This window comes from Mobula birostris, chromosome 16, assembly GCF_030028105.1.
Source record: "Mobula birostris isolate sMobBir1 chromosome 16, sMobBir1.hap1, whole genome shotgun sequence".
NCBI lineage: Eukaryota > Metazoa > Chordata > Chondrichthyes > Myliobatiformes > Myliobatidae > Mobula > Mobula birostris.
In genome coordinates, this window is record NC_092385.1 from 72715778 (window position 1) to 72743481 (window position 27704).

Genomic DNA, 27704 nt, shown 5'->3' on the forward strand with positions numbered 1-27704 from the left:
AAGTGCTGCCACACCTTTGCTGCCAACATGGCATGCCCACAGCCTACTAACACTTTGGAATGTAGGAAACCAGAGCACATGCAGTCACAAGGAGAATGTACAAACTCCTTATGGACAGTGACGGGAATCGAGCCCCCATCTCTGATTGATGGTGCTGGAAAGCACTTGTGCTAACCGTTATGCTACCATGCCACACCGTCCCTGGGAGAAGCATGCCTCTCCTGGCCTCTTCCTAGTTTTATTAGATTGAATTTGCTAATATTTTGTCAGAGTCAGGAGATCGTGGTTGGCTTTCCTGTCCTTGAACTGCACATGTAATCTAAGATGAGAAGTTAGACTAGGAGTTTGTCCAATCTTACACTTATGGTAGATGTTAGGCATTGTCAAACAACACCAGATTAACCACTGGCATGAACACCATGTTTCTGCTTTTCCTTACAATGTAAGAGGAGGCCATTTTCAGCCCCTTGAGTCATAGAAACATAGAAAATAGGTACAGGAGTAGGCCATTCGGCCCTTCGAGCCTGCACCGCCATTTATTATGATCATGGCTGATCATCCAACTCAGAACACCGCCCCAGCCTTCCCTCCATACCCCCTGACCCCCGTAGCCACAAGGGCCATATCTAACTCCCTCTTAAATATAGCCAATGAACTGGCCTCAACTGTTTCCTGTGGCAGAGAATTCCACAGATTCACCACTCTCTGTGTGAAGAAGTTTTTCCTAATCTCGGTCCTAAAAGGCTTCCCCTCTATCCTCAAACTGTGACCCCTCGTTCTGGACTTCCCCAACATCGGGAACGATCTTCCTACATCTAGCCTGTCCAATCCCTTAAGGATCTTATACGTTTCAATCAGATCCCCCCTCAATCTTCTAAACTCCAACGAGTACAAGCCCAGTTCATCCATTCTTTCTTCATATGAAAGTCCTGCCATCCCAGGAATCAATCTGGTGAACCTTCCCTGTACTCCCTCTATGGCAAGGATAAAGCCAGCTCGGTGAGCAATCCTATCCCCCATCAATTTTCCCTCCCATCTGTTCTCTTAAATTCCCCTCAGATTTTACTCTTTGCCTGCACACTAGAGACAATCACAGTGGCTAATTAACCTACGACTCCAAAACCTTTGTGGTGAGAAAACACAGCAGTGTAGCGGTTCATGCATTAATTACAGTGCCAGAGACGGGTTCAATTCCTGTTGCTGAATGTAAGGAACTTGTACGTTCTCACTATGACCACGTGCATTTCCATCAGGTGCTCTAGTTTCCTCCCACATTGCAAAGATGTACATGCTAGTAGGTTAATTAGTCACATTCGTGTAATTGGACAGTGTGGCCTTGTTAGGCCGGAAGGGTCTATACCGTGCTTTAAACAAACACTGGTGCAGCTCAGAAAAACCCAGGAGATTGCAGGGAGAACATGCAAACTCAACAAGTACAGCACTCAGGGTCAGAATTTAATCCAAGTCACTGGAGCTGTCAGCCTGTGGCTCTACCAGCCATGCCAGTGTAGAGGTACAAGCTCACAGTTCCAGTGACTTGGGTTAAGTTCTGACCCTGCACAAAATAATGAAGACACGAGTAACTCATTGATGATGAAGCCCTCTGTGACGCTTTGATAAAATGTTACATAAAAGAGATGAATTCTTTCTTTTCCTGACCAATGGAACCACTGTTGTGCTTCACTGCTTTCAGTTTACAAGTGTAAAAGAGCCAGTCATAGCTTTTCACAAAGGATCAAGTTCAATTGTCATTCAACCATGCACATGTATACAGCTAAATTAAACAGTGTTCCTCCAGGGGCAAGATGCACACAACACACAACACATAGTTATGATAGTTACAGCATGATATAGTTACAATAGCACACACAGTCACAAAAAATAATATTAGTACAAGCCCCAGAGTGGCATAGCCTGAAAGTTGATGATGCATGGGATGTTGTCCCAGAGCCACATTTCTGCAAGAAACAAGTACACAAGAGTTCCTGATCTTGCGCTCATTCAGCAGACGAAGACAGACCAGCATGTCTTCCGGGGATCAAACAGTAAAGAGCAGTACTGACGGGAGGGTCTAGCGTCCAACCCAGCACGGATTCCAGTGCGTCCGCCGTGCCTCTGTTCTGTTTCACAGTGTCTCCAGCACCTTCTCCTGCGACACCACCCTCCCACCCCCGCCGTGGTGCCTGTAACAGGTGATGCTGTGGCATGAGGGTCTGCTCCGTGGCTCCCCATTAAACCAATGAAACAGACTTGCAGTATTTATATCACCAACGTCCAACAGGGTCTTGCAATCAGTCACAAGAGAAATGTTTAGGACGTAGATTTGCAACGTTTGTCAGATGTGAAGAGGCCACAGCGACCAAGGTTGCCACCGTTTTACTGGAAGTAGCAGGCCTCAGCAGAATAAGCCCAGCAGTCCTGTTGCCGGATCCTGACCCGGAGCATCAACCATCCGTTTGCCTCTACAGATTCTGCCCAACTCCGCTGAGCTCATTCAGAAATTTGCTTTAAGCCCAAACTTGTGTGAAAACTGTAAAGTATCAGTTCTGTTACCAAATGCTCCTCTTGTCCCAGCCACTAGAGTACTTCCTGGAATACAGAATAAACAGTCATTGAAGCCAAATGCTGACTACAGATGACTGTGTCTCCAGACAAGCACTGTATAAATGTTTTGAAAGTTACTCACCTCTTGGCAAACAGGCCATGGTTTTTAATTGGAACGTGCCCAGAATAACATTTTATTACCCTGAAAATCAAGCTTGTATTTTTTGATATGTAAGCTCAAAGCTCTGCTTCACAACAGTAAAATCAGTTTATACGATAGCACTGAATAAGTGATTGATCTTCATTTAATTCTGATTTTTAGTAAAAGTGACACTTGGAATGTACAGCACGCTGTGATTTGTGGGACAACTTTCATGGCATTCCAAAGCACTTAACAACCAATAAAGAACTTGGGAAGTGTAGTCACTGTTGTAATGTGGGAAGTAATTTGCATAGAGCAAGCTTCCTCAAACAGCAACCTGTTAATGGACCAATTAACCGTTTTACTGATGTTGGTTGAAGGGGAAATGTTGGCCAAGTCATGCCCTTCCAGCAGCACTGTGGGACAGTTTTAGTAAGAACAGTTAAGGATGCAGTGGTGTCCATTGTGCTAACAGAGTACAACGAAGCTTTCAGTCAGATCATGAGATTATTTTGAGACTCTCAATACATTTTCTGACCTCAGAAACACACAAACAACATGGTACAGGATAGGGGCAAACTTGTTTCAGCCTCGATTAACCTTCTGGCTGTACACAGGGCTCTTGCTGAGAGCAGGAAGATACTTAAGTCAGGGATCCCAGTTGCAAGGATTAATGAATGAAGCCTGCTCCCTGGTTCTCCAGCCACTGAGAAATGGGAAGAGGGCAGCACAAAAGTCGATGGTTTGATGCAGGTTCATGCTGCAAAATGAACTCTCTGAAATGTTTTCCAAGACTTTCTCTGGTGGCTTGCGTACTAGTGAAATGTTACTGCGCCTACTACTGATTGATCATGTCAATTTTTGCATTGTCTTTACTGTATATCTTCAGTGTATTCCAGTCCCCAGCACCTGACTTTACTTTAGTCTGCACTTATATCTTTATATCATAATTTGCGCAATTAGTTTCTCTCTGGCGTATCTATGCAAACTTCCATTTTAATCCTATTTTCTGTTTCAGTGAATGGTACCTGAATGGAAACTACCTGGTGATCATAGCATCAGCGACAGTGGTGCTGCCTCTGGCCTTAATGAAACAACTCGGTTAGTCCTGGTAATACTGTGAAAATTTGGTTCTCATTAGTTAATCCCTCAAACTGTGATATTAGAGGAGATAAGAATTGCTTCAATTTTTACGCAAGAGCCAATGAGTAAATGATTTGAGGAACTATGTGGCATTTTTATGGTTCCAGATTCACAAAAAAAAATTTTCTTGTCTACCAAACATGCCTAAAAGCCCTATTATCTCTCTTTAATAGAGAAAATGATTCCTGGGCTTTTGACTTGTTATTTAGCAGTTTATTAGTAAAGAATGATTTACTGAAAAATAGTCTCCGCTGCTCTTGTGTTGGGTCAAGCCGCCTCTACGTTTCCTGACAGTATATACCTGTGAGCTAGCAATACTGTATACTGAGTTAGTACCCCTTGCAACAGAGCATCTGAAGGCTTTCACCTCCCCACCCCAACACATACACACAAAATATCCTTTTCAAAAGGTTTGTGGAAAATGACTTGGCTGCCTGTTCAAAGGTAATTACATATAATTTGGAATAAAAGTTTCTCGACGTGGGAAGAGTAATTGCATCTCAGTAAACGCTCCAAGCTTTGTATGTCAAAATGAAGTATTTATACCCCTCCATGGACGTTGCCTGATTTGCTGAGTTCCTCCAGCATTGCTCCAGATATCCAGCATCTGCAGAATCTCTTGTGTCTATCAGACCTGAAGTCGGTGTAACTCAGCAACTTACTGGTTACTGTTCGCAAGGATTTCTGAAGTAGTTTTGGAACAGGAATCATGGGCGCAGGGAATTGGGTGGAACATTTACAGGACAATTTGATTCTTGGTTGCACTGTGTACTAACCCAAAAATCCAGATCCACGTGTCAAGTGCAGAGGGCCTTTTCATTATGTTAAATGGGGAGGCAGGCATCTGCAGATCGATAATACACCTGGTTTTTATGCACTGTGTTACAAACATGAGCACTGGGGCTTCCCTCTTTGTGATTTTTCTCAGGGCTTGAAAGGACGATGCTGAGAAATTTGGGCCAAATTCCAGATTGGATAAGAGTTGGCTATATATAATTGAGATGAGGGAAGAAGCAAGTGCTACTGGGAGGGGTTTTCAAATGGCATAAAATCTGGCTGGGCTACCTGAAAAGTTTCCCCAGTGGGCATTGTGTTTGGCATGGACTAATTGGGCCAAAGGGCCTGTATCTAGGCCGTATTGTTCTATGACTTTAGCCATTATGACTCCCCTGTATCTTCAGCCAAAATTGCTATTCCATACTTCAACTTCAAGAGAAACATTTCATAATTTAGTTGTATTTTTGCATTACTCGGCAGAGTAATGTTTTCTCCATCTTTTAATTGTAGGTTACCTGGGCTACACCAGTGGTTTCTCCCTCAGCTGCATGGTTTTCTTTCTAATTGCGGTAAGTGCTCTAATACCAGAAGTTTGATAGATGGGAATCTGGAGTTGATGGGCTGAAATTTATATTTGGCCTCTATATCCCCTTGTGATTCCAGGAATGAAAGGGTTGACATAGAAAATAGAATAGTACAGAATATTACAGGCCCTTCGGCTCACAATGTTGTGCCGACCCTCAAACCCTGCCTCCCGTATAACCCCCGACCTTAAATTCCTCCATATACCTGTCTAGTAGTCTCTTAAACTTCACGAGTGTACCTGCCTTCACAACTGACTCAGGCAGTGCATTCCACGCACCAACCACTCTCTGAGTAAAAAACCTTCCTCTAATATCCCCCTTGAACTTCCCTCCCCTTACCTTAATGCCATGTCCTCTTGTATTGAGCAGTGGTGCCCTGGGGAAGAGGTGCTGGCTATCCACTCTATATATTCCTCTTATTATCTCGTATAAAGCCCTAGCTCCCTTAATCTCTGATCATAATGCATAAACCAGGCAGCATCCTGGTAAATCTCCTCTGTACCCTTTCCAATGCTTCCACATCCTTCCTATAGTGAGGCGACCAGAACTGGACACAGTACTCTAATTGTGGCCTAACCAGAGTTTTATAGAGCTGCATCATTACATCGCGACTCTTAAACTCTATCCCTCGACTTATGAAAGCTAACACCCCATAAGCTTTCTTAACTACCCTATTTGCCTGTGAGGCAAATTACAGGGATCTGTGGACTTGTACCCCGAGATCCCTCTGCTCCTCCACACTACCAAGTATCCTGCCATTTACTTTGTACTCTGCCTTGGAGTTTGTCCTTCCAAAGTGTACCACCTCACACTTCTCCAGGTTGAACTCCATCTGCCACTTCTCAGCCCACTTCTGCATCCTATCAATGTCTCTCTGAAATCTTCGACAATCCTCTACACTATCTACAACACCACCAACCTTTGTGTCGCCTGCAAACTTGCCAACCCCCCCCTCTACCCCCACATCCAGGTGGTTAATAAAAATCACGAAAAGTAAAGGTCCCAGAACAGATCCTTGTGGGACACCGCTAGTCACAGTCCTCCAATCTGAACGTATTTCCTCCACCACCACCCTCTGCCTTCTGCAGGCAAGCCAATTCTGAATCCACCTGGCCAAACTTCCCTGGATCCCATGCCTTCTGACTTTCTGAATAAGCCCACCGTGTGGAACCTTGTCAAATGCCTTACTAAAATCCATATAGATCACATCCACTGCACTACCCTCATCTATATGCCTTGTCACCTCCTCAAAGAACTCTATCAGGCTTGTTAGACACGATCTGCCCTTCACTAAGCCATGCTGACTGTCCCTGATCAGACCATGATTCTCTAAATGCCCATAGATCCTATCTCTAAGAATCTTTTCCAACAGCTTTCCCACCACAGACGTAAGGCTCACTGGTCTATAATTACCCGGACTATCCCTACTACTTTTTTTAACTGCAGTAATACGCTGGGAATGGAAAGATATAGATAATGTGCAAGTGGAAGATATTCCGTTTACTTTCAAAGTTCAAAATAAATTTATTATCAGAGTACATACAGATTATTTTACCATATACAACCCTGAGATTCATTTTCTTGCAGGTCTTCACAGTAAATACAAGAACACAATCGAATCAATAGACAATAGACAATAGGTGCAGGAGTAGACCATTCGGCCCTTCGAGCCAGCACCGCCATTCACTGTGATCATGGCTGATCATCCGCAATCAATATCCAGTTCCTGCCTTATCCCCATATTCTTTGATTCTGCTATCTTTAAGAGCTCTATCCACCTCTTTCTTGAAAACATCCAGAGACTTGGCCTCCACAGCCTTCTGGGGCACAGCATTTCATATATCCACCACTCTCTGGGTGAAAAAGTTTTTTCCTCAATTCCGTTCTAAATGGCCTACCCCTTATTCTTAAACTGTGGCCTCTGGTTCTGGACTCACCCATCAGTGGGAACATGCTTCCTGCCTCCAGCGTGTCCAATCCCTTAATAATCTTATATGTTTCAATAAGATCCCCTCTCAGCCTTCTAAATTCCAGAGTATACAAGCCCAGTCGCTCCAATCTTTCGACATGTGACAGTCCCGCCATCCTGGGAATTAACCTTGTGAACCTATGCTGCACTCCCTCAATAGCAAGAATGTCCTTCCTCAAATTTGGAGACCAAAACTGCACACAGTACTCCAGGTGTGGTCTCACCAGGGCCCTGTACAGCTGCAGAAGGACCTCTTTGCTCCTATACTCAATTCCCCTTGTTATGAAGGCCAGCATGCCATTAGCTTTCTTCACTGCCTGCTGTTCTTGCATGCTTGCTTTCAGTGACTGATGTACAAGAACACCTAGATCTTGTCGTACTTCCCCTTTTCCTAACTTGACTCCATTTAGATAATAATCTACCTTCCTGTTCTTACCACCAAAGTGGATAACCTCACATTTATCCACATTAAGCTGCATCTGCCATGCATCTGCCCACTCACCCAGCCTGTCCAAGTCACCCTGCATTCCCATAACATCCTCCTCACATTTCACACTGCCACCCAGCTTTGTGTCATCAGCAAATTTGCTAATGTTACTTATAATTCCCTCATCTAAATCATTAATATATATTGTAAACAGCTGCGGTCCTAGCACGGGACCCTGCAGTACCCCTCTGGTCACCGCCTGCCATTCCGAAAGGGACCCATTAATACTACTCTTTGTTTTCTGTCAGCCAGCCGCCAATTTTCAATCCAGTCAGTACTCTTCCCCCAATACCATGTGCCCTAATTTTGCCCACTAATCTCCTTTTTGGGACTTTATCAAAGGCTTTCTGAAAGTCCAGGTACACTACATCCACTGGCTCTCCCTTGTCCATTTTCATAGTTACATCCTCAACAAATTCCAGAAGATTAGTCAAGCACAATTTCCCCTTCGTAAATCCATGCTGACTTGGACCGATCCAGTTACTGCTATCCAAATGTGTCGTAATTTCATCGTTTATAATTGACTCCGGCATCTTTCCCACCACCGACATCAGGCTAACCGGTCTATGATTCCCTGTTTTCTCTCTTCCTCCCTTCTTGAAGAGAGGGACAACATTAGCCACCCTCCAATCCACAAGAACTGATCCTGAATCTATTGAACATTGGAAAATGATTACCAATGTGTCCACGATTTGTAAAGCCACCTCCTTAAGTACCCTGGGATGGAGACCATCAGGTCCCGGGGACTTATCAGCCTTCAGACCCAACAGTCTATCCAACACCATTTCCTGCCTAGTATAAATTTCCTTCAGTTCATCCGTTACCCTAGATCCTTTGGCCACTATTATATCTGGGAGATTGTTTGTATCTTCCCTAGTGAAGACAGATCCAAAGTACCTGTTCAACTCGTCTGCCATTTCCTTGTTCCTCATAATAAATTCACCCGTTTCTGTCTTCAAGGGCCCAATTTTGGTCTTAACTATTTTTTTCCTTTTCACATACCTAAAGAAGCTTTTACTATCCTCCTTTATATTCTTGGCTAGTTTACCTTCGTACCTCATTTTTTCTCTGCGTATTGCCTTTTTAGTTACCTTCTGTTGCTCTTTAAAGATTTCCCAATCCTCTCGTCTTTGCTATGTTATACTTCTTCTCTTTTATTTTTATACTGTTCATTACTTCCCTTGTCAGCCACGGTCTCCCCTTACTCCCCTTAGGATCTTTCTCCCTCTTTTGAATGAACTGATCCTGCACCTTCTGCATTATTCCCAGAAACACTTGCCATTGCTGTTCCACTGTCATCCCTGCTAGGGTATTGTTCCATTGAACTTTGGCCAGCTCCTCCCTCATAGCACAATAGTTCCCTTTGTTCAACTATAATACTGACACTTCCGAGTTTCCCTTCTCCCTCTGAAATTGTAGATTAATGCTTATCATATTATGGTCACTACCTCCTAATGGCTCCTTTACCTCGAGGCCCCTGATCAAATCCGGTTCATTGCACAACACTAAATCTAGAATTGCGTTCTCTCTGGTAGGCTCCAGTACAAGCTGTTCTAAGAATCCCTCTCGGAGGGACTCCACAAACTCTCTTTCTTGGGGGCCAGTACCAACCTGATTCCTCCAGTTTACCTGCATGTTGAAATCCTCCATAACAACTGTAGCATTACCTTTGCGACATTCCAGTTTTAACTCTTGATTCAACTTACACCCTACATCCAGACTACTGTTTGGGGGCCTGTAGATAACTCCCATTAGGGTCTTTCAACCCTTAGAATTTCTCAGTTCTATCCATACTGACTCTGCGTCTCCTGATTCTATGTCCACCCTCGCAAGGGACTGAATATCATTCCTCACTAACTGAGCCACCTGCCCATCAATGAAAGATCACATTCAACAGGACAGGCAAAGAACCAATTTGCGAAAGAAAGCAAACTATACAAATACAAAAGAGAGAAAACAGTAATATAAATAATCAATAGATTTTGAGAACATGAGATGAAGAGTCCTTGAAAGTGAGCCCATAGGTTGTGGGAACAGTTCAGTGATGGGGCGAGTGAAGTTATCCCCACTGGTTTAAGAGCTTGATGGTTGAGGGGTAATAACTGTTCCTGAACCTGATTTGGGTTTGGCATTAGTGCAGACATTGTGGGGTGAAGTGCTTGTTCCTGTGCCATGGTGCTCTGTGTTCCATATTTCAGACAATAGGCACTGTACATTACTCCTACGTAAATGACAAAAGAAGTAAAGAGCAGGTTTAAAGATTAGATTAGACATTTAAGTACATCGAAACATCAAAACATACTGTGAAATGGGTTAATATAGAACATAGAAATCTACAGCAAATTACAGGCCCTTCAGCCAACAATGTTGTGCTGACCACGTAACCTGCTCTAGAAACTGCCCAGAATTTCCCTACCGCATAGCCCTCTATCTTTCTAAGCTCCATGTACCTATCTAAGAGTTTCTAACCAGACCCTATCATATCCGCCTCCACCACCATCACCAAGAGTACACTCCATGCACCACTCTCTGTGTGAAAAACTTACCCCTGACATCCCCTCGGTACCTACTTCCAAGCACCTTAAAACTATGCCCCTCGTGTTAGCCATTTCAGCCCTGGGAAAAAGCCTCTGAATATCCACATGATCAATGCCTCTCATCATCTTATACACCTCTATCAGGTCACCTCCCATCCTTCGCCCCTCCAAGGAAAAAAGGCCAAGTTTATTCAACCTTTTCTCTCATAAGGCACGCTCTCCAATCCAGGCAACATTCTTGTAAATCTCCTCTGCACTCTCTCTATAGTATCCACATCCTCCCTGTAGTGAGGTGACCAGAACTCAACATAGTACTTCAAGTGGGGTCTGACCAAGGTCTTATGTAGCTGTAACATCACCTCAAGGTTATTTGCATCAAAGACCAACATAGTCCAAAGGGGTGCTTCTGGCAGCCTGCAAGTATCTCCACAGCTTACTGCCCCTAACTGTCCGTCTTTGTAATATGCAAGGAAACCCGAGCAGCTGGAGGAAACTCATGTGGTAATGGAGAGAACGTACAAACTCCTTACAAACAGTGGTGGAACTGAACCCAGTTGCTAGCACTGTAATTCTGTTATGCTAGTCATTACACTGATGTGTCACCAAGACAAGCAGGTGGTAGGCATGTGAAGGAGAATATACTGTAGAGATTCAGGAAGATAAGTAGCAGGGTAATAAGAGAGATAGGTTTTTCTAATGGGACATAGCATGGAGTTCATGGGTCTGAAGGCTTCCTTTTGTCATAGGAACCTATATTCCTCCACCATATATTTTAATAAATTACCTCACAAGTTTAATTCTTATCAGATTATTTTAAAATAGCAAACATATTTTGGAAGTGCTGGCCTCACTTCAGACTGGATGTGTTGCAGGTTTGGAGAGTTAAAGAGAACATTTACTAGAGTGGTGCAGAGCTGAAAAGTTTGACTACAAGGTTAGACTGGAGAAGTTAGGGCTGTTCTTCTTAGGCCAGAAAAGAACGAGAAGAACTTTGATTGGTGGAAGATAATTACAAGACCATGACTTGTTTACACAGAACAAATTGAGAGAAATTGTTTCTTTAAAGGATTGTTCAAGGACCAGTAGATCAGATTTAAAGGGAAATAAGAATCCTTATTATGCAGAGAATGGTGAGAATTTGGAACACTGGCTGTAGGGCTGGCAAAACCAGAGTTAATTGGGAGAAAATCAGATGAGTATTTGGGGGAAAATTACATATAGGGCTACAGGAAAAGAACCGGGAATGGTTCTGAATAGACCGAAGCTAGCATAGTTTGGTGGGCTGAATAGCTGTGGCATCATAATACTTTCACAATTCTATGAACCTTCCGAGTGTTCGCACGTTGATGTACCTAATGATTATTTTCAATCCATATCTGGGTTTTCAGGTGATCTACAAGAAGTTTCTGGTTCCGTGTCCTTTTACCAACATCCATGCAAACAGCTCCATTATGGCCAGCAATTACTATGAGAATAAAACATACAATAACAGTGGTGATGTTTACAAGGATACTGAGGAAGAATGCACCCCACAGTTATTTACTTTGAACTCACAGGTAAAGAAATCAGCAGAGGGGAATATTCTGCAGAGATAACATACTGCTAGAAGGTTGGAGTGTACACTTGTCAACAAATTTAAAATTGTGTTTAAGAATGGATTTTATTATTGCATAGGGTATTTATAATAGATGGCGTAAAACCTTTTTCTATTGTTTGCAGTATGATGTAGAATACACTCAGTGGCCACTTTCTTAGTTACAGGAGGTACCTAATAAAGTGGCAACTAAGTATATTTCTATATGTTTGTGGCCTTTCACTGCTGTAGTCCCATCCACTTCACAGTTCAAAGTATTGTGTATTCAAAAATGCTCTTCAACATGCCACTGTTGTAACCAGTGATCATTTGAGTTACTGTCACCTTCCTGTCAGCTTGAACCAGACTGGCCATTCTCCTCTGACCTCTTTCATTAACAAGGCATTTTCACTCAAAGAACTGCTGCTCTCTGGATTTTTTTTGTTTTCTGAACCATTCTCTGTAAATTCTAAGAGTTGTGTGTGAAAATTCCCAAAAGATCAGCAGTTTCTGAGTACTCAAACCACTCTCCCCCCACACTCCCGTGGCACCAACAATCATTCCACGGTCAAAGTCATTTACATCACATTTCTTCTCCTTTTTGATATTTGGTCTGAGATACAACTGAACCTCTTGACCATGTCTCCATGCTTTTATGCGTTGAGTTGCTGCCACATGAATTGGCTGATTAGATATTTGCCTTCACGAGCAGCTGTACAAATGGAACTAATGACGTTGCCACTGAGTAGTGTATTTAGTAATGACAATCAGAGGAATATACACGGATTAACTAAAATGGAATCTAGATTGAATCCTGTTTTCTCAGATTTCCTGCTCTCATTTTCTTAATTTATTATCTTTTGACACAAGAGGAAATGATGATGGATGCTACCTTTTTGAGTCATTGCCTTTTTTAGGTGTCCTCAGCGCTGGGGGGACTAGTGCACATAATGGAGCTGGTTGAGCTTACAACTTTCTGCAGCTTTTTCTGCTCCTGTGCAGTGGCGATGCTCTCCATGGCATATCTGTAGACATCTGTGGGAGTCTTTGGTGACATACCAATCTTATGATGACATAAAAAGAGTGGTCATTGCCTGGCCTACTCTGCAGGGCTGGTGGCACATAGTGTGTTAGGAAGCTTTTGGGCAGGCACATGAACATGCAGGAATGGTGGGAAATGGGTCATGTGCAAGCAGTTAGGTTTACTTAACTTTGACGTTAGAGTCGGGATAGACATTGTGGACTGAAGTGTCTGTTCCGAGCCATACTGTTCTATTTATGATGTTCTAAGTGTTCAGTTTTCCATCTCTCTCATTTACAGACTACATACACCATCCCCATCTTGGCTTTTGCCTTTGTCTGTCATCCAGAAGTTCTCCCCATCTACACAGAGCTAAAAAAGTATGTACGCATATCATTTTTAGTTGTGGTTCTTTAATTGGAAGCTGGGCTACCAGAGGATGATTTGCCAGAAGTTTCGAAGTCATTGTAAAAGCAACTCGATCCCTTTCTCTACGTTATGATAATGTGTATACTTGGATGAGACTTTGTATTTCAATGAGGGCTGTGCTATTCTCAGGTATTTAAGTTGACAAATACGTTTTGCAGACAAGGCGGTTTATTATCTATTTATTGATTGGGATCAGTGAAGGGCCCTTCTGGCCCTTTGAGCTGTGCTGCCCCACAACCCTATATTTAACCCCAGTCCAATCAAGGGACAACTTACAATGACCAGTTAACCTACTTCGTGTGTCTTTGGACTGTGCGTGGAAACAAAAGCACCTGGAAAAACCCACACATTCCACAGGAGAGACATACAAACTCCTCACAGAAGACACTGGGATTGAACTTCGAAGTGTGGAATGCTCCAAGCTGCAATAGTGTTGTGTTAACCACCATGCCTTCACGGCTTGGGTGAAGAGTTTCTACAGTCCCTATTGGAACTTTCGTAGTCAACGCACGGACCTAGCTCTGTCTAGTTCAGAGACTACTTGCAGGATTGGGAAGCAGGAAGGGGCTAGAGTTCTGAAAACTGGAGGTCAATAGCCAAGAATTAGGGACAAAGATTTTTAATGGATTTCTTTAAAGAAATCCTTGAAAGAAAAGTCACGGTAGAGACTGCATCACAGCACAGACTTTTTGAACTATTTCCCACTAACTAGGAATTGGAAAAATGATTACCTTTAAAGGTTTCTTCAGAAAATTCATTAGCTATAAGGTGGATCCTGGTTGATTGGGAAATACCTGGACCAGAACGTTTTGGCCCAATTAGGCAAAATTTCATGGAAATAGTTAAAAAGGTATAAAAAAGACAAACTACCATTTAACTGAGTAGCAAATTATGTATTTAAATAAAATACAGAACAAATCAGAACACTATCAATTCTATAAAACTGTGTATTAGTTCATAATAGTTATTGATGAAGGAATTCATCCAGTGTATGTGTTCTTTTGATTGACAGTAAATGAACATCAGCACAGATACCTAATGCAGATAATGGAGTGTCTTCATACAATGCTTTTGACAATTGCATCCTCCAAATCTTCATTTTCATTGTAACGTTCAAGATAATTGTCGAAACCTTCAAATTCTTTGTAGTTCCTAACTCGTTGAAGTAGTGTACTCATTTCATTTTCACTCCCAGCCATTTCTGCCATCTCCAAGCCTGAATACTTGAAACCACAGTGAGCAAAACAGTTCAGAATTATCTTACTGCTTATTTCTCACCAACTATCAGTGACAAAAACACACACAACTGATGCTATTTAAAAACTACTTGCTCAAAACATGGTGTAGTGTCTAATGGCTACACAAGTACACGTGACTTTCACTAGTTAGATCCTGTTTCACAACAGTTTCTTGTCCCAATTAAGCATCACAGAGTCCCAAATAAATGAAGGGCACCCTGGCTATTTTCTCAATTAGATTTTGTTCTGTAAGTGTTGTCCCAAAGAAACAGCTGCCCCAATTAACTGATGGCCCAATTAGCCAGAATTCAGAGTACTTAGAAGACATAATTTTTAAATGAAGTGAGACACCTTGATGTATTTTAAAAAATTTCACAGCATTACTAAAGCTATTTTGAATTTGCTGTGTTGGTCTAAAATTTCCATTTCACATTCTTCTTCTTCTGTGATTTGGAGCAGTTTGTGAGCAAGTCAAGCCCAATCCATCTTTGAAAAGGCTGGGTCTCTGAATATCAGTAAGACATATCTATTTAATGAGATTATTTTTGTAATGTCAGTGGATTGTATAATTGTTAACTGACGTTGTCATAGAGTTATGAAGTCATTGCAGTACACAACAAAGCCGTTTCACCTTTCAAATCCATACCAAGCCGGTTGGTGAAATCCTTTCCTTACACCTCCATTGCCTGTATATTTACTTTCTACATGCCATTGCAAATTCTTGTTGAAATCATTGATCACTTTCACTTCAACCATCCTCATATACAGTGAATTCCGCATTACTAACCCTTCCGAATAAATAAAAATTAGGGAGAATATTAAACAAAAGGGTTTCTGCAGATGTTGGAAATCCAAAAACATGAACTGTTTATTCCTCTCTGTAAATGCAGCCTGAGCTGTTAAGTTCCTCCAGTATTTTGTGTGTTACTCAGTGAGAATATTTTTATGCAGCATAAAGATGTTTTCTCTAAGAATGAAGAACATTTCTCAAACAGAAAAAATCCTTATAATTCCAGCTCAAATTATAAATCTGTATTGTTTGATTCTTCATCTAATACTAACCTTCCCTGTGTCTAATCCTAAATTTAATAATCTTAATTGGGTACACTATTTAATCAACCTCCTTTGCTGCAAAAAGAACACCCAACTTCTCTAACCTGCCCTACAGCTAAAATCCCTCAATGCAGCAACCGATGTGGCCAGTCTGCACCGCACCCTCTCAAGGAGTCTCACTCCCATCTTATTGTGCAATTTAAATACCGGGAACACAATGGTCAGACGACTTACGCAGTATCTCTGGCAGACCAGAATTTGTAATCACCATTCTTTGACAAGTGAGAGAATGTGTGGGGTTTTCATTGTTGATAATAAACTTTGGTGACTTATACCTAAACTGTATAACTTCTATTCCAGCCCATCCAAGAAAAAAATGCAGCACGTGGCTAACATCTCAATCTTGGTTATGTACCTCATGTATTTCCTCGCAGCGTTATTTGGATACTTGACATTTTATGGTGAGTTCAAAAAGTGTACACAGCTTCACCTCTGTTTTTATCATTGACAGTGATAAAGATAATGAAGACTTTGTTGGCATTCTTCTCATCCTTCTGAGCTAGTTATAGGACCCATGGTAACTCTCCTACACTGTGGTGTTAACTTCATGCCTTACTGGCTGCGTCACAGCCCGGTATGGACACACCAATACCCTTGAACAGAAAAGCCTACAAAAAGTAGTGGATATGGCCCAGTCCATCACAGGCCAAGCCCTCCTCACCACTGAGCACATCTACATGGGACATTATCCCAGGGAAACAGCATCCATCATCAGGACTCTCACCACCCAGGTCATGCCCTCTTCTTACTATTGCAATCAGGAAGAAGGTACAGGAGCCTCAGAACCCACACCACCAGGTTCAGGAACACTTATTATCCCTCAACCATCAGGGCTCTTGAACCAAAGGGGTAACTTCACTTGCCCCCCCATCACTGAAATATTCCCACAACCTATGGACTCAATTTCAAGGCTTCTTCATCTCATGTTCTTGATATTTATTGCTTATTTATTTATTATTATTATTTTTTATTTTTGCATATTCAGTTTGTTGTCTTTTGCACACTGGTTGTCCGTCCTATCGGGTGTGGTCTTTCATTGATTCTATTATGATTATTAGATTTATTGAGAATGTCTACAAGAACATGAATCTGAGGGTTGGAAATGGTGACATATTTGTACTTTGATAATAAAATATCTTGAACTTTGAACTGAGTCAAGAATCATTTAATAGGAGTCCACCAATTTAGGTTAAATCAGTTGACATAAATGGTTACTGAATTTTCCTTCATCCAGATGCAGAATCTCTTGCCTCTTTCTCCATCCTCTTTCTCAACTTTCTTTAGTTTCGGTAATTCACTGATTTGTTATCCTTGTTCTTTTGGAAACATTTTTCAACTCTGTGCATATTTACATAAATATCCCTGGCCATAACAAAGTAGTACCCTTACCAAGTAGTGCTCATGCCAATACCTTAACAAAGATCCTTCATAGCCTAGTCAGTCTTCAGTCGTTATGTTCCTCGTGCTCCTTAACAATTAACATCTTCTAGATGTTCTATACTGAAGTTTACTTGGCTTTGAATTCCTTGTACAGTATATTCATATCTGTGACTACAAGTATTGCACATAAACATGATGTTACCATAAACAGCCTTAGGATAGAGGGACATCCATTTAAAACAGAGATGTGGAGAAATTTCTTTAGCCAGAGGGTGGTGAATTTGTTGAATTTGTTATACTCTATACTTTATACTTTATTGTCGCCAAACAATTGGTACTAGAACATACAATCATCACAGCGATATTTGATTCTGCGTAACCCACTCCCTAGATTACAAATATTAAATATTAAAAATATTAAAAATAGTTAATATTAGTAAATATTAAAATTTTGAATTATAAATCATAAATAGAAAATAGAAAAATGGAAAGTAAGATAGTGCAAAAAAACTGAGAGGCAGGTCCGGATATTTGGAAGGTATGGCCCAGATCCAGGTCAGGATCCGTTCAGCAGTCTTATCACAGTTGGAAAGAAGCTGTTTCCAAATCTGGCCGTACGAGTCTTCAAACTCCTGAGCCTTCTCCCGGAGGGAAGAGGGACGAAAAGTGTGTTGGCTGGGTGGGTCATGTCCTTGATTATCCCGGCAGCACTGCTCCGACAGCATGCGGTGTAAAGTGAGTCCACGGACAGAAGATTGGTTTGTGTGATGTGCTGCGCCGTGTTCACGATCTTTTGCAGCTTCTTTTGGTCTTGGAGAGGACAACTTCCATACCAGGTTGTGATGCACCCTAGAGGAATGCTTTCTACCGTGCATCTATAAAAATTAGTGAAGGTTTTAGGGGACAGGCCAAATTTCTTTAGTTTTCTCAGGAAGTAAAGGCGCTGGTGGGCCTTCTTGGCAGTGAACTCTGCTTTTTGGACCAAGTCAAGTCATTTGTGATATTGACCCCGAGGAACTTAAAACTTTTGACCTGTTCCACTTGCGCACCACCGAAGTAAATTGGGTCGTGCGGTCCGCTACTCCTTCTGAAGTCAACAACCAATTCCTTCGTCTTGCTGACGTTGAGGGATAGATTATTGTCTTCGCACCATGCCACCAGGTTCTTAATTTCCTCTCTGTACTCAAACTCATCATTACCCGAGATACGGCCTACAATTGTTGTGTCATCAGCAAACTTATATATTGAGTTTGATGGAAACTTGGCTACACAATCATGGGTGTACAGTGAGTACAGCAGGGGGCTGAGTACACAGCCTTGTGGGGCACCAGTGCTCAGAGTGATTGTAGAGGAGAGCTTGTCCCCTATTTTTACAGCTGTGGAAGCCAGGTCGTTGGGTGCATTTAAGGCAGAGGTAGATAGATTCTTGATTGGACACAGCATCGAACATTACATGGAGAAGGCCAGGGAATGTGGTTGAGGGGGTTGAGGGGGGGAGAAAAGGATCAGCCATGATTGAATAGCGGAGCATACTTGATGGGCCAAATGGCTTAATTCTGCTCCTATATCTTATGGTCTAAATTTTGCAATGTTAAACATTCTATCAGCCTAATCTAAGTTCTGTGGACTCTAGGTTATATTTCCTTCTCCAGATTTCCTGTTTTGTGTATTTTCCCCACAACCACTTTAGCTCAGTATTGACATCTTACAGCAGGGATCCCCAACCTTTTTTGCGCCGTGGACCAGTTTTTTATTGACAATATTCTTGTGGACCGGCCGACCCGGGGGGGGGGGGGGGGGGTTGGGTTGCCAACGGACAAGAGTAACAGTAAATGCGCTGCGTTTACCCCGAAAAAGACTACAATGACCACGAAGCCTTGCGCTGGTACCTATGTGCGCATGCATGTACGTGCCGATTTTTTTGACAAATCGTTTTTAGCGATTCTGTTCAGTGAAACTACACTGTACATACATTATTTCTACTTTATATAGGCTGATATTTATCATATAATTCCTGCTTTTACTCTATATTAGTGTTATTTTAGGTTTTATGTGTTGTTTGGTATGATTTGGTAGGTTACTTTTCAGGTCTGCGAACGCTCAAATATGTTCCCATATAAATTAATGGTAATCATAAGTCACTTATAAAGTCAATAGCATCATAATATTTTAAGTAACGTTTGGATATTAAACACAGCACATATTTTCCCCGAATGAACATATAAAATCATTGCAACACACCAATATCGCTGAATCAGTGGGAGCCCTGGGCTTGTTTTCCTGCAACAAGACGGTCCCATTGAGGGGTGATGGGAGACAGCGATACTCGAAGGGGGTTCCTTATGTCCAGTCTATTCTGCAATTTAGTTTTCGTTGCATTCATTGCAGAAAATCCTGCTTCGCAAAGGTATTATGTTGGAAATGGAAGCAACGTTTTCAGTGCTTTCGTGGCTATCTCAGGGTATTCAGCCTTGACTTTGATCCAGAGTGCTGACAGAGATGTTATGTCAAACATACTTTTCAGCCTGCCGTCATTTGCAAGCTCGAGGAGTTGATTTTCTTCCCGCGCTGACATGGATGATTCACCAGGGACATTAACAAATGGGTCACGGACCCATTCCTTTGCATGTCTTGGGTCATTTGCGGTTGGGAAATAACGCTCGAATTCTGTCGACAGCGAAGTTAGGTGATCGCGCACCAGCTGTGAGAAAGACGGTGCGGCCTCAGTAGCTCCCAAAATCCCAGCTAATGTTGGGAACATGTCAAATATGCCCCTGTCCACTCGCCGTCCCCACATTTCCAGTTTGGCTTTGAAAGCAGACACTTTATCTGCCAACTTGAAGACAGTTGTCATTCTCCCCTGAAGTGACAAATTGAGTTCATTGAGCAGGTTGAAGATGTCACGCAGATAAGCGAGTTTTGCTATTCACTCGTCATTGAAGCGTGCTGCCAGTGGTGACTTTTTTCCTGAAAGAAATCTCTGTAGCGGCTCTCTTAACTCAAAAACCCTGGCCAGGGCTCTCCCCTTTGATAGCCACCTGACTTCAGTGTGTAATAGAAGGCGTTTGTGCTCTGCATCCATTTCCTCGCAAAGCTGCTCAAACAGACGTGAGTTAAGGGCTTTTGCTTTGACGTGATTGATAACTTCAACAACATCACTCAATACGCTGTTAAGATCTGGTGACATTTTTCGGCTAGCCAGCATTTCCCTGTGCATGACACAGTGCGTAGGCTGGCATTCAGGAGCAACCTCTTTGACTCGGATCGTGAAACCAGACAGACGTCCAGTCATAGCTTCAGCCCCGTCTGTGCATATTCCAACACAGAATGACCAGTCCAGTTTGCCTGACATGTAGTCATTCAAAGACTTGAATAGTTCTGCTCCAGTTGTGTTAGTTGGCAGCGGCAGTGCACACAACATATCCTCCTGAACATCGTCTTGGAATATTTATCACACATAAACCAGCAGCATTGCCTTATTGTCGACATCGCTAGTCTCGTCGACCTGGATAGCATACCATGGTGACTCGTTAAGCCGTTCCAACAGCTGTGCTTTGATGTGATCGATTCTCCTTGAAACTGTGGTAGCTGAAAGAGAAACCTGTGCCATCTTGTTAGCTGCAGCTTCTCCCAACAGTTCACGGCACATGCCCTTGGCAGCAGGCAGAATCAATTCTTCACCAACGGTGAAAGGCTTCTTAGCCTTAGCAATACGGCTAGCCACTAAGTACGACACTCTCAGAGCAGCAGCATTTGTGGAGGTGGTGGCTGTCAGCACTTGCTTCTGTCCCACTTGCTCACATTTTTTCCGCTCAAAAAACTCAACAGGTTTGTCTTTAAGTGCAGGGTGCTTGGACTCAAGGTGCCGAAGCAGTTTTGAGGACTTCATTGCCTCATTAGACAGCTTGTCACCACATATCACACACAGGCTTTGAGCGTGCGAGTCACCGGTTGCAATAAAGCCATATTTTATGTACGACTCGTCGTATTTTCTGTTGAAGGAAGCTTTCTTTTTTTTTGCAGTCTCGGCCTCAGCTGTCTCTGCGTTATCATAATCATTAGGCCTTTTATGTCCCCTACTATCTTTTCCAAAGAAACTCTCAAGCGACGTTTGTTTTTTACTCATGCTGGCTGATAACCTCCAGTGTGGCCGTAATGATCACGTGTGCGTCATGACCTCGCGTGCGTAATGACCTCGCGTGCATTCAGTCTCAACAGTGGGCGTGACTGGGAATGAGGAAAGGTGCAGCTGACCCATATCGCTTCATACCACCAAATCATATCATTTCCTCGCGACCCGGCAGCACATGCTTTGCGGCCCGGTGGTTGGGGACTGCTGTCTTACAGTACACCCACTGTCTTACAGAGGGGCTGGGATGGCAACCTTCATGTGGGACGTTGAATCAAAACTCCAACTCCATTCTCAGTTGAAGCAGACTGGTGCTATCACATTACTTCAAAGAAGATCGGAGGTTCTGCCTGGTGTCCTCCCCAGCATCCAGTCTTCTGCTTATATTACCGTAATTACCTGCGTACTATGATTCAGCAAACTCCGGACTCTGCAAATAGATCCTTCATTTCCTGAGCAAGAGACAGCAGTCATTAAGGACCAACAGCAATACCTCTGCTACTAATATTCTGAACTCCTGTGCTCAGCCCACTACCCTACTTCCTGTACACTCATGACCCTCTGGCCAGATTCTGTTATAACTCCATCTACAAGTTTGCAGCTGAGATCACTGTAGGGGCTTATTTGAAATAGTGATGGGCTGAAGTACAGGAAGGAGTTTAGTGACATGGTGTCATGAAAACAATCTTTCCCCCAATGTCAGGAAAACAAAAGAACTGGTCATTGACTTCAGGAAATGGGGGGGTCGAGCACATGCTCATGTCTACTTCATTGGTGTTGAGGCTGAGAGCTTTTAAAGCTTCTAATTTCTAGAAGTGATCTTCAACAATAGCTTGTCCTGGTCTAACCATGTTGATGTTATGGCCAAGAAAGTTCACCAACACCTCTACTTCCTCACGAAGCAAAAAAAAAAAAAGTCCCATCAACCTTTACCAATTTTTATACATTCTAACTGCTACGGCAACTGCTGTGCAAGTGTTCACTAGAAACTGCAGACAGAGAGCTGAGGGCCCAATGCAGCACGTCACCAAAACCAGCCTCCCCTTGATGCAGTCTGCCTGTACTTCTCATTGCCTTATTAAAGTCGCCAGCTTCATCAAAGACCCCATCCCCGAAAGCCTGAAAGCACATATCACCTGGCTCAAGACAGCTGTTATCAGTCACCTCTTGTACGATAGGATGTACTCTTGATGTCTCAATCTATCTCATTCTGACCTTGCACTTTATTGTTTCTCTAAACCGCGCTTCCTCTGTCGTTTTTACACTTTATTCTTCATTGTTATTGTTTTACATTGTTCTATCTCAAGGCACTGTGCAATGATCTGTATGAATTGTATGCAAGACAAGCTTTTCAATGTATCTTGGTACATGTGACAATAATAAACCAATTCCAATACTTAGATTTCACAGAGCATAAAGGATGTTGGAATGTCCAGAGGTTGTTAAAGACAATACATGATTGGAATCTGTTTCTCCTACAACTAAGAACAGGTGTTTGCTGTTAGTTTGGGCATGCATTTATATTCCAGTTAGAGATCAGAAGTCATGACATTCTGTTTTATTCTTTACAGGAAGAGTTGAACCGGAGATGTTACACACATACAGTAAAATTGACCCTTTTGATACTTTGATTCTGTGTGTCCGGGTCGCCGTGTTGATTGCTGTAACGCTGACTGTACCCATTGTACTTTTCCCGGTAAGTGTAGGGATCCGTGCATACACCAGAATCAATGCTGACAGCTTACTCCACTCAGGCAGAATATAGCGTTACAGATGTTTACTCAAACTTCATGATTTATGTGGTAAGTTTACTGAATGCCATCATTTTTTTCTCTCCTCTTGTACTTTTTGTAATTTCATGCATTATTAGAACACTGATGGAAGAAGCCACTCAATCCTTTGGGTCCATGCCAACATTTGTATTCATTCTCTCTCTCTCTCTCTCTCTCTCTCTCTCGAGAGAGAGAGAGAGAGAGAGAGAGAGAGAGAATGAGAATATATTTTGTTTGCAAGTGGGGTGTTGATGCTTTTCTTTGATCGGGTTCTTTGTTTTGTGACTGAAGAAGAGGAACCATAGGGTTCTATATTGCATAAAAACTTTGATAATAAATGTACTTTGAATCCTTTTGAATGTATTTTCTAATTTTCAAGTGTGGTAACACCCTTTTTGAAAACTCAAGTTCTCAGCATTATTTATTTATTATTTATTTTTTTTATCTATTTGCACAATTTGTCTTATTTTCCACATTGTCAGTATTGGTGTATAGTTTTTCATTGATTCTTTTGTATTTCTTTGTTTTATGTGAATGCCTGCAACGGGTTCCATGGTAGCATAGTGGTTAGCATGATGCTATTATAGCACTGGGTGTCGGAGTTCAGAGTTCAATTCCAGTGTCTTCCTTAAGAAAGTTTGTATGTTCTTCATGTGTCTGCATAGGGTTTCCTCCAGGTGCTCTGGTTTACTCCCACAATCCAAAAATGTACTGGATAGGTTAATGGGTCATTGTAGAATGTCCCGTGATTAGGTGATGGTTAAATTGAGGGTTGTCAGTGGTTGCAGCTTGAAGGGCCTATTCTAAATAAATAAATAAATAAATAAACAAACAAATAACAAATCTCAGGTTAGTATATGCTCACATATACATACTTCGATAATAAATTTACTTTGAACTTAGAACTTTGAATAGTAGACTGCCCTGAGTCCAAATAGTAGGAATCATGTGTTACAGAAAAGTAATTAGCTTTCTTTTTTTCTCTGATTAGCAGTGAGAAGGAGAATGCAGGCAGAGAAATATAAATCGAACTAGTGGTTCTTTGCTGCTTTACTTTCAGGTTTTAATAGTTTAATAGCAAAACAGAATGTCTCTTATAATTCTTTACAAAGATTAATGATATTTCCATCTCACTACAAGTGTTTTGTTGCATTAGTTATCTACATTGATCTGGAACATACCACATCGAAGTCCACTTCAGTGAACTGCAAAGCTGTCTAATGCAATTTATTATTTCTGGGGAGGTTATCAAGTTCAAGGTCAAGTTTAATTATCATTCAACCTTACATGAATACAGCCAAACAAAACAGTGTCCCCCTGGGGCCAAGGTACCAACAGTACAAGGCACATATAGCATATATAAGATAGTAAACATATAGTCACACAAAAAATATAGTATAGTCCAAGCCCCTGAGTGCCATATCACTTAGAATAACTGAAGGTAGAAAAACTGCAGATCATGAAAATCTGAGATAAAGCAGAAAATACCAGAAAGACTGATGAAACTCTATTTCTGTATGATTGCCTAACCATCTGCATGGTTCCAGCATTTTCTCTTTATCACATTTAATACATCTCACCTTGTGATTAGATTAAGCAATGAGATGCAAGTATTTGATTTGCTCAGACCACAAATCTATTGGTCTGTTTCTTTGCTACTGAAGCAGAAATAATTGATCACTGAAGTAGTCAATTCAAGAGTAAAAATTCGGGCTGTTGTTCTTCATTAAATGTCAGAGCACAGTTCACACTGACCAGAGTTTTCTTTATTGTTCGTCTGAACACAAGAAATAGAAGCAGACACAGATTATTCATACCCTTGCACCTGTTCCATCATTCAATAGGATTATAGCTAATTGTTTACCTCAGTACCACCTTCCTGTGCTAACCCCATGTCCCTTGATTTTTTTAAATATCCAGAATATCTCTCCCTTGAATATACTCTATAGCCCACAGGGGAAGAGAATACTAAGGATTTATTATGCTCTGGGTGAAAGAAATTTCTTTATCTCACCTTGGGTATATTTATTAAAGTGGAAGTTATGGGTTTTTGATTAGTAAGTGTATCAAAGGCAGGAGAATAGGGTTGAGAAGGATAATAAATCAGCCATGTTTGAAGGGCACAGCAAACTCGGTGGACTGAATGGCTTAATTCTGCTCCTATGTCATATGGCCTGACGTTTGTATTATGAATAATGAGTGGTTAATTTGACACTGTGATCTGATGTGTTTTCATTTAATTTTTCTGTGGCACCTTATTGAAGACCTTCTGAAACTCTCATCTACTGGTTTACTCTTATTTGTTTTTCTAGTTGCAACCTGAAAAACTCATCTCAAAAATTATTTCCTTTTCAAGAATTGACATTGCCTCTAGCCAAAACTATTTTTATTTTCCAAATCCATGAGATGACTTCTTTAATAATAGAATGCAGTATTGTCCTGACTACTGATGTCAGGTCAACTGGCCTATTGTTCTCTAGCTTCTCTCTCCATTTTTGAATAGTGGAATTAAATTTGTTCCTTACCAAGTATGGCAACCATTATAGAATATGTGAAATTTTAGAAGATAATAACTGAAGCATCCACATCTCATAATCATCTGTTTCATGGCTTCGGGATGCTGAAATTTTCTGGAATTTCAGTCCCTTTAATTTCTCTGATACTCTTATTTTAGGTAATGCTAATTTCATTAAGCTGGTCACTTACTCTGAATCTGTTGCTCCCCTCCATTTCCAAGAAGCCTTAGTGTCTTCTTCAATGTAAAAAGGCACAATACAGTTGTTTGTTTCCTCTGCCATTTCTTTATTACCCAGCATCTCAATCTACAAGGGACACCTGTTCACTTTTGCTAATTTTTGAGTTTTCAATCTTGCCAGTCTTGTGATGTACAACACATAAAATATTTTGGAGAGGAATTAGATTTAAGTCATTGGCTCTAGAGTCATGATAAAATACCAATCACAGGCTTTCTTCTGTACAATTTCCTCCATGGGCATTGCTGGAACCCAGTGGGTGGACATGAATTTAACAGCTAAATGAGTAATCGATTTATATTCAAAGTTCAAAGTAAGTTTATTATCAAAGTACATATATGTCACCATATACAACCCTGAGATTTGTTTTCTTGCGGGCATTCACAGTAAATCCTAGAACCATAAAAGACTCAATGAAAGACCGCACACAACAGGATGGATCAGCAACCAATGTACAAAATACAATCAACTGTGCAAATAAATACAAAAATAATATTAACAATAATAATAATAATAAATAACCAATAAATATTGAGAACGTGAGATGAAGAGTCCATGAAAGTAAGTTCACAGGTAGTGGGAACAGTTCAGTGAAGGGGTGATTGAAATTGTTCCTATAGTTCAAAAGCCTGATGACTGAAGAGTAATAACTGGTCCTGAACCTGGTGTTGTGAGTCCTGAGGCTCCTGTATTTGTATCTCGTATTCTGTATGACACAAATACCAAGATGCAGTGAAAGGTAATAATGTGCCACCCAAACAGATCATTTCATACATAAGGACATTGAATTTGTACAAAAGGAAAAGCAAATCAGAATAGAGTACAGAGTAAGTGCAGTGCAGGTAGACAAATAGAGTTCACTGACCACAACCCAGTAGACTGAAAGACCAAGAGTTTCATCTTTATCATATAAGAGTCTAGCCAATACTTTGGCACAAGATGATTGCTGGTTCATAGACAAAGTTCACTTACTCATTAGCATTTATGGGCATTAAAATTGCAGTTAGCATAGCTTGTAGGAACTTAATATCTCCATGTAACAGGAATCCTCCAAGTACATTATGGTCTAGAGTGTGGAGTTCCCAATTTAGCATCACACCCAGGTGAATTTTATTAATAACCTCTTGCACTTGTATGCTAGGATGTGATTTTTGCAATAGCATTAGAGCAAATCTCTAGGACATTTTATATTTATGTTATTGTAATAATACTGGTTATTTTTAATGAGACAACTGAAAATAATGCCATAAACTTAGTTTGAGTCTCCATGGTTGTGGACTTGCTTTAGGGGCTCTGCAGTTCGTGCTCTGTGTGTTATTTGTTTACTTTTTATTGTTTGCTCAATTTGCTCTTTGTTTTTTGCACATTGAGTGTTCAACAGTCTTTGTTGTCTGGGGTTTTTTAATTGGTTCTACTGTGTTTCTTTGTTTTGTGGCTGCCTGCAAGAAGATGAATCTCAAGGTGGTACACAGTATGCAGTACATACTTTGGTAATAAATGTACTTTGAACTTTGAACTTAGTTGATGTTATTTGGCTTAGACTTCATGATGATCAGAGTATCGCTATGGCTTTGAATGCCACAACTGGTTGTCATGATCTAATAATGGAGGGACCATTGGGTAGGTAAGAGGTCACCCTTGTGGGTAAAGAGACTAGGGACCAATTTTTTGTTAAGTTTTTTTTTATCATTCCATATTTTTGTTGGTGTATAGGTGCGCCGTGCGATCCAGCAGATGCTGTTCCAGAACAAACCCTTCAGCTGGCTCAGACACAGCATCATAGCCATCATTCTTCTGAGTGGCATCAACTTGCTGGTCATCTTTGCACCCAACATTCTTGATATCTTTGGAATTATCGGTGAGTGTGATGGAGATTATTAGAATGAGTAGACAACAGAGTGTTATAATGCTGCGGCAAAATCCAATAGTTCGATAGATAACCTATTAATCAAGGACTAGGTGACAATATTTTAAAATAAAGAACAGGGAGATGTGAGGAATATCTTTTAATATGTATTTTTTCAATTTTTAATTGAGATATAGTGTTGGACAGACCTTCAAGCCATGCCACCCAGCTACCCCCAATTCAACCCTAGCTTAGTCACAGGACAAT

General features: G+C 41.4%; 1 protein-coding gene across 3 annotated transcripts in view; it reads left to right on the forward strand.

The window, feature by feature from the left end:
• Positions 1–27704, forward strand: part of slc38a3b (solute carrier family 38 member 3b) — a 165824-nt gene that overhangs the window by 117166 nt on the left and 20954 nt on the right. For all 3 annotated transcript variants that reach the window (XM_072280829.1, XM_072280830.1, XM_072280831.1), the window contains exons 8-14: positions 3705–3787; positions 5117–5175; positions 11572–11739; positions 13078–13157; positions 15858–15958; positions 22638–22762; positions 27305–27449. In XM_072280829.1, coding sequence (XP_072136930.1) covers positions 3705–3787; positions 5117–5175; positions 11572–11739; positions 13078–13157; positions 15858–15958; positions 22638–22762; positions 27305–27449 — 761 coding nt within the window. The remainder of the gene's footprint in view (positions 1–3704; positions 3788–5116; positions 5176–11571; positions 11740–13077; positions 13158–15857; positions 15959–22637; positions 22763–27304; positions 27450–27704) is intronic.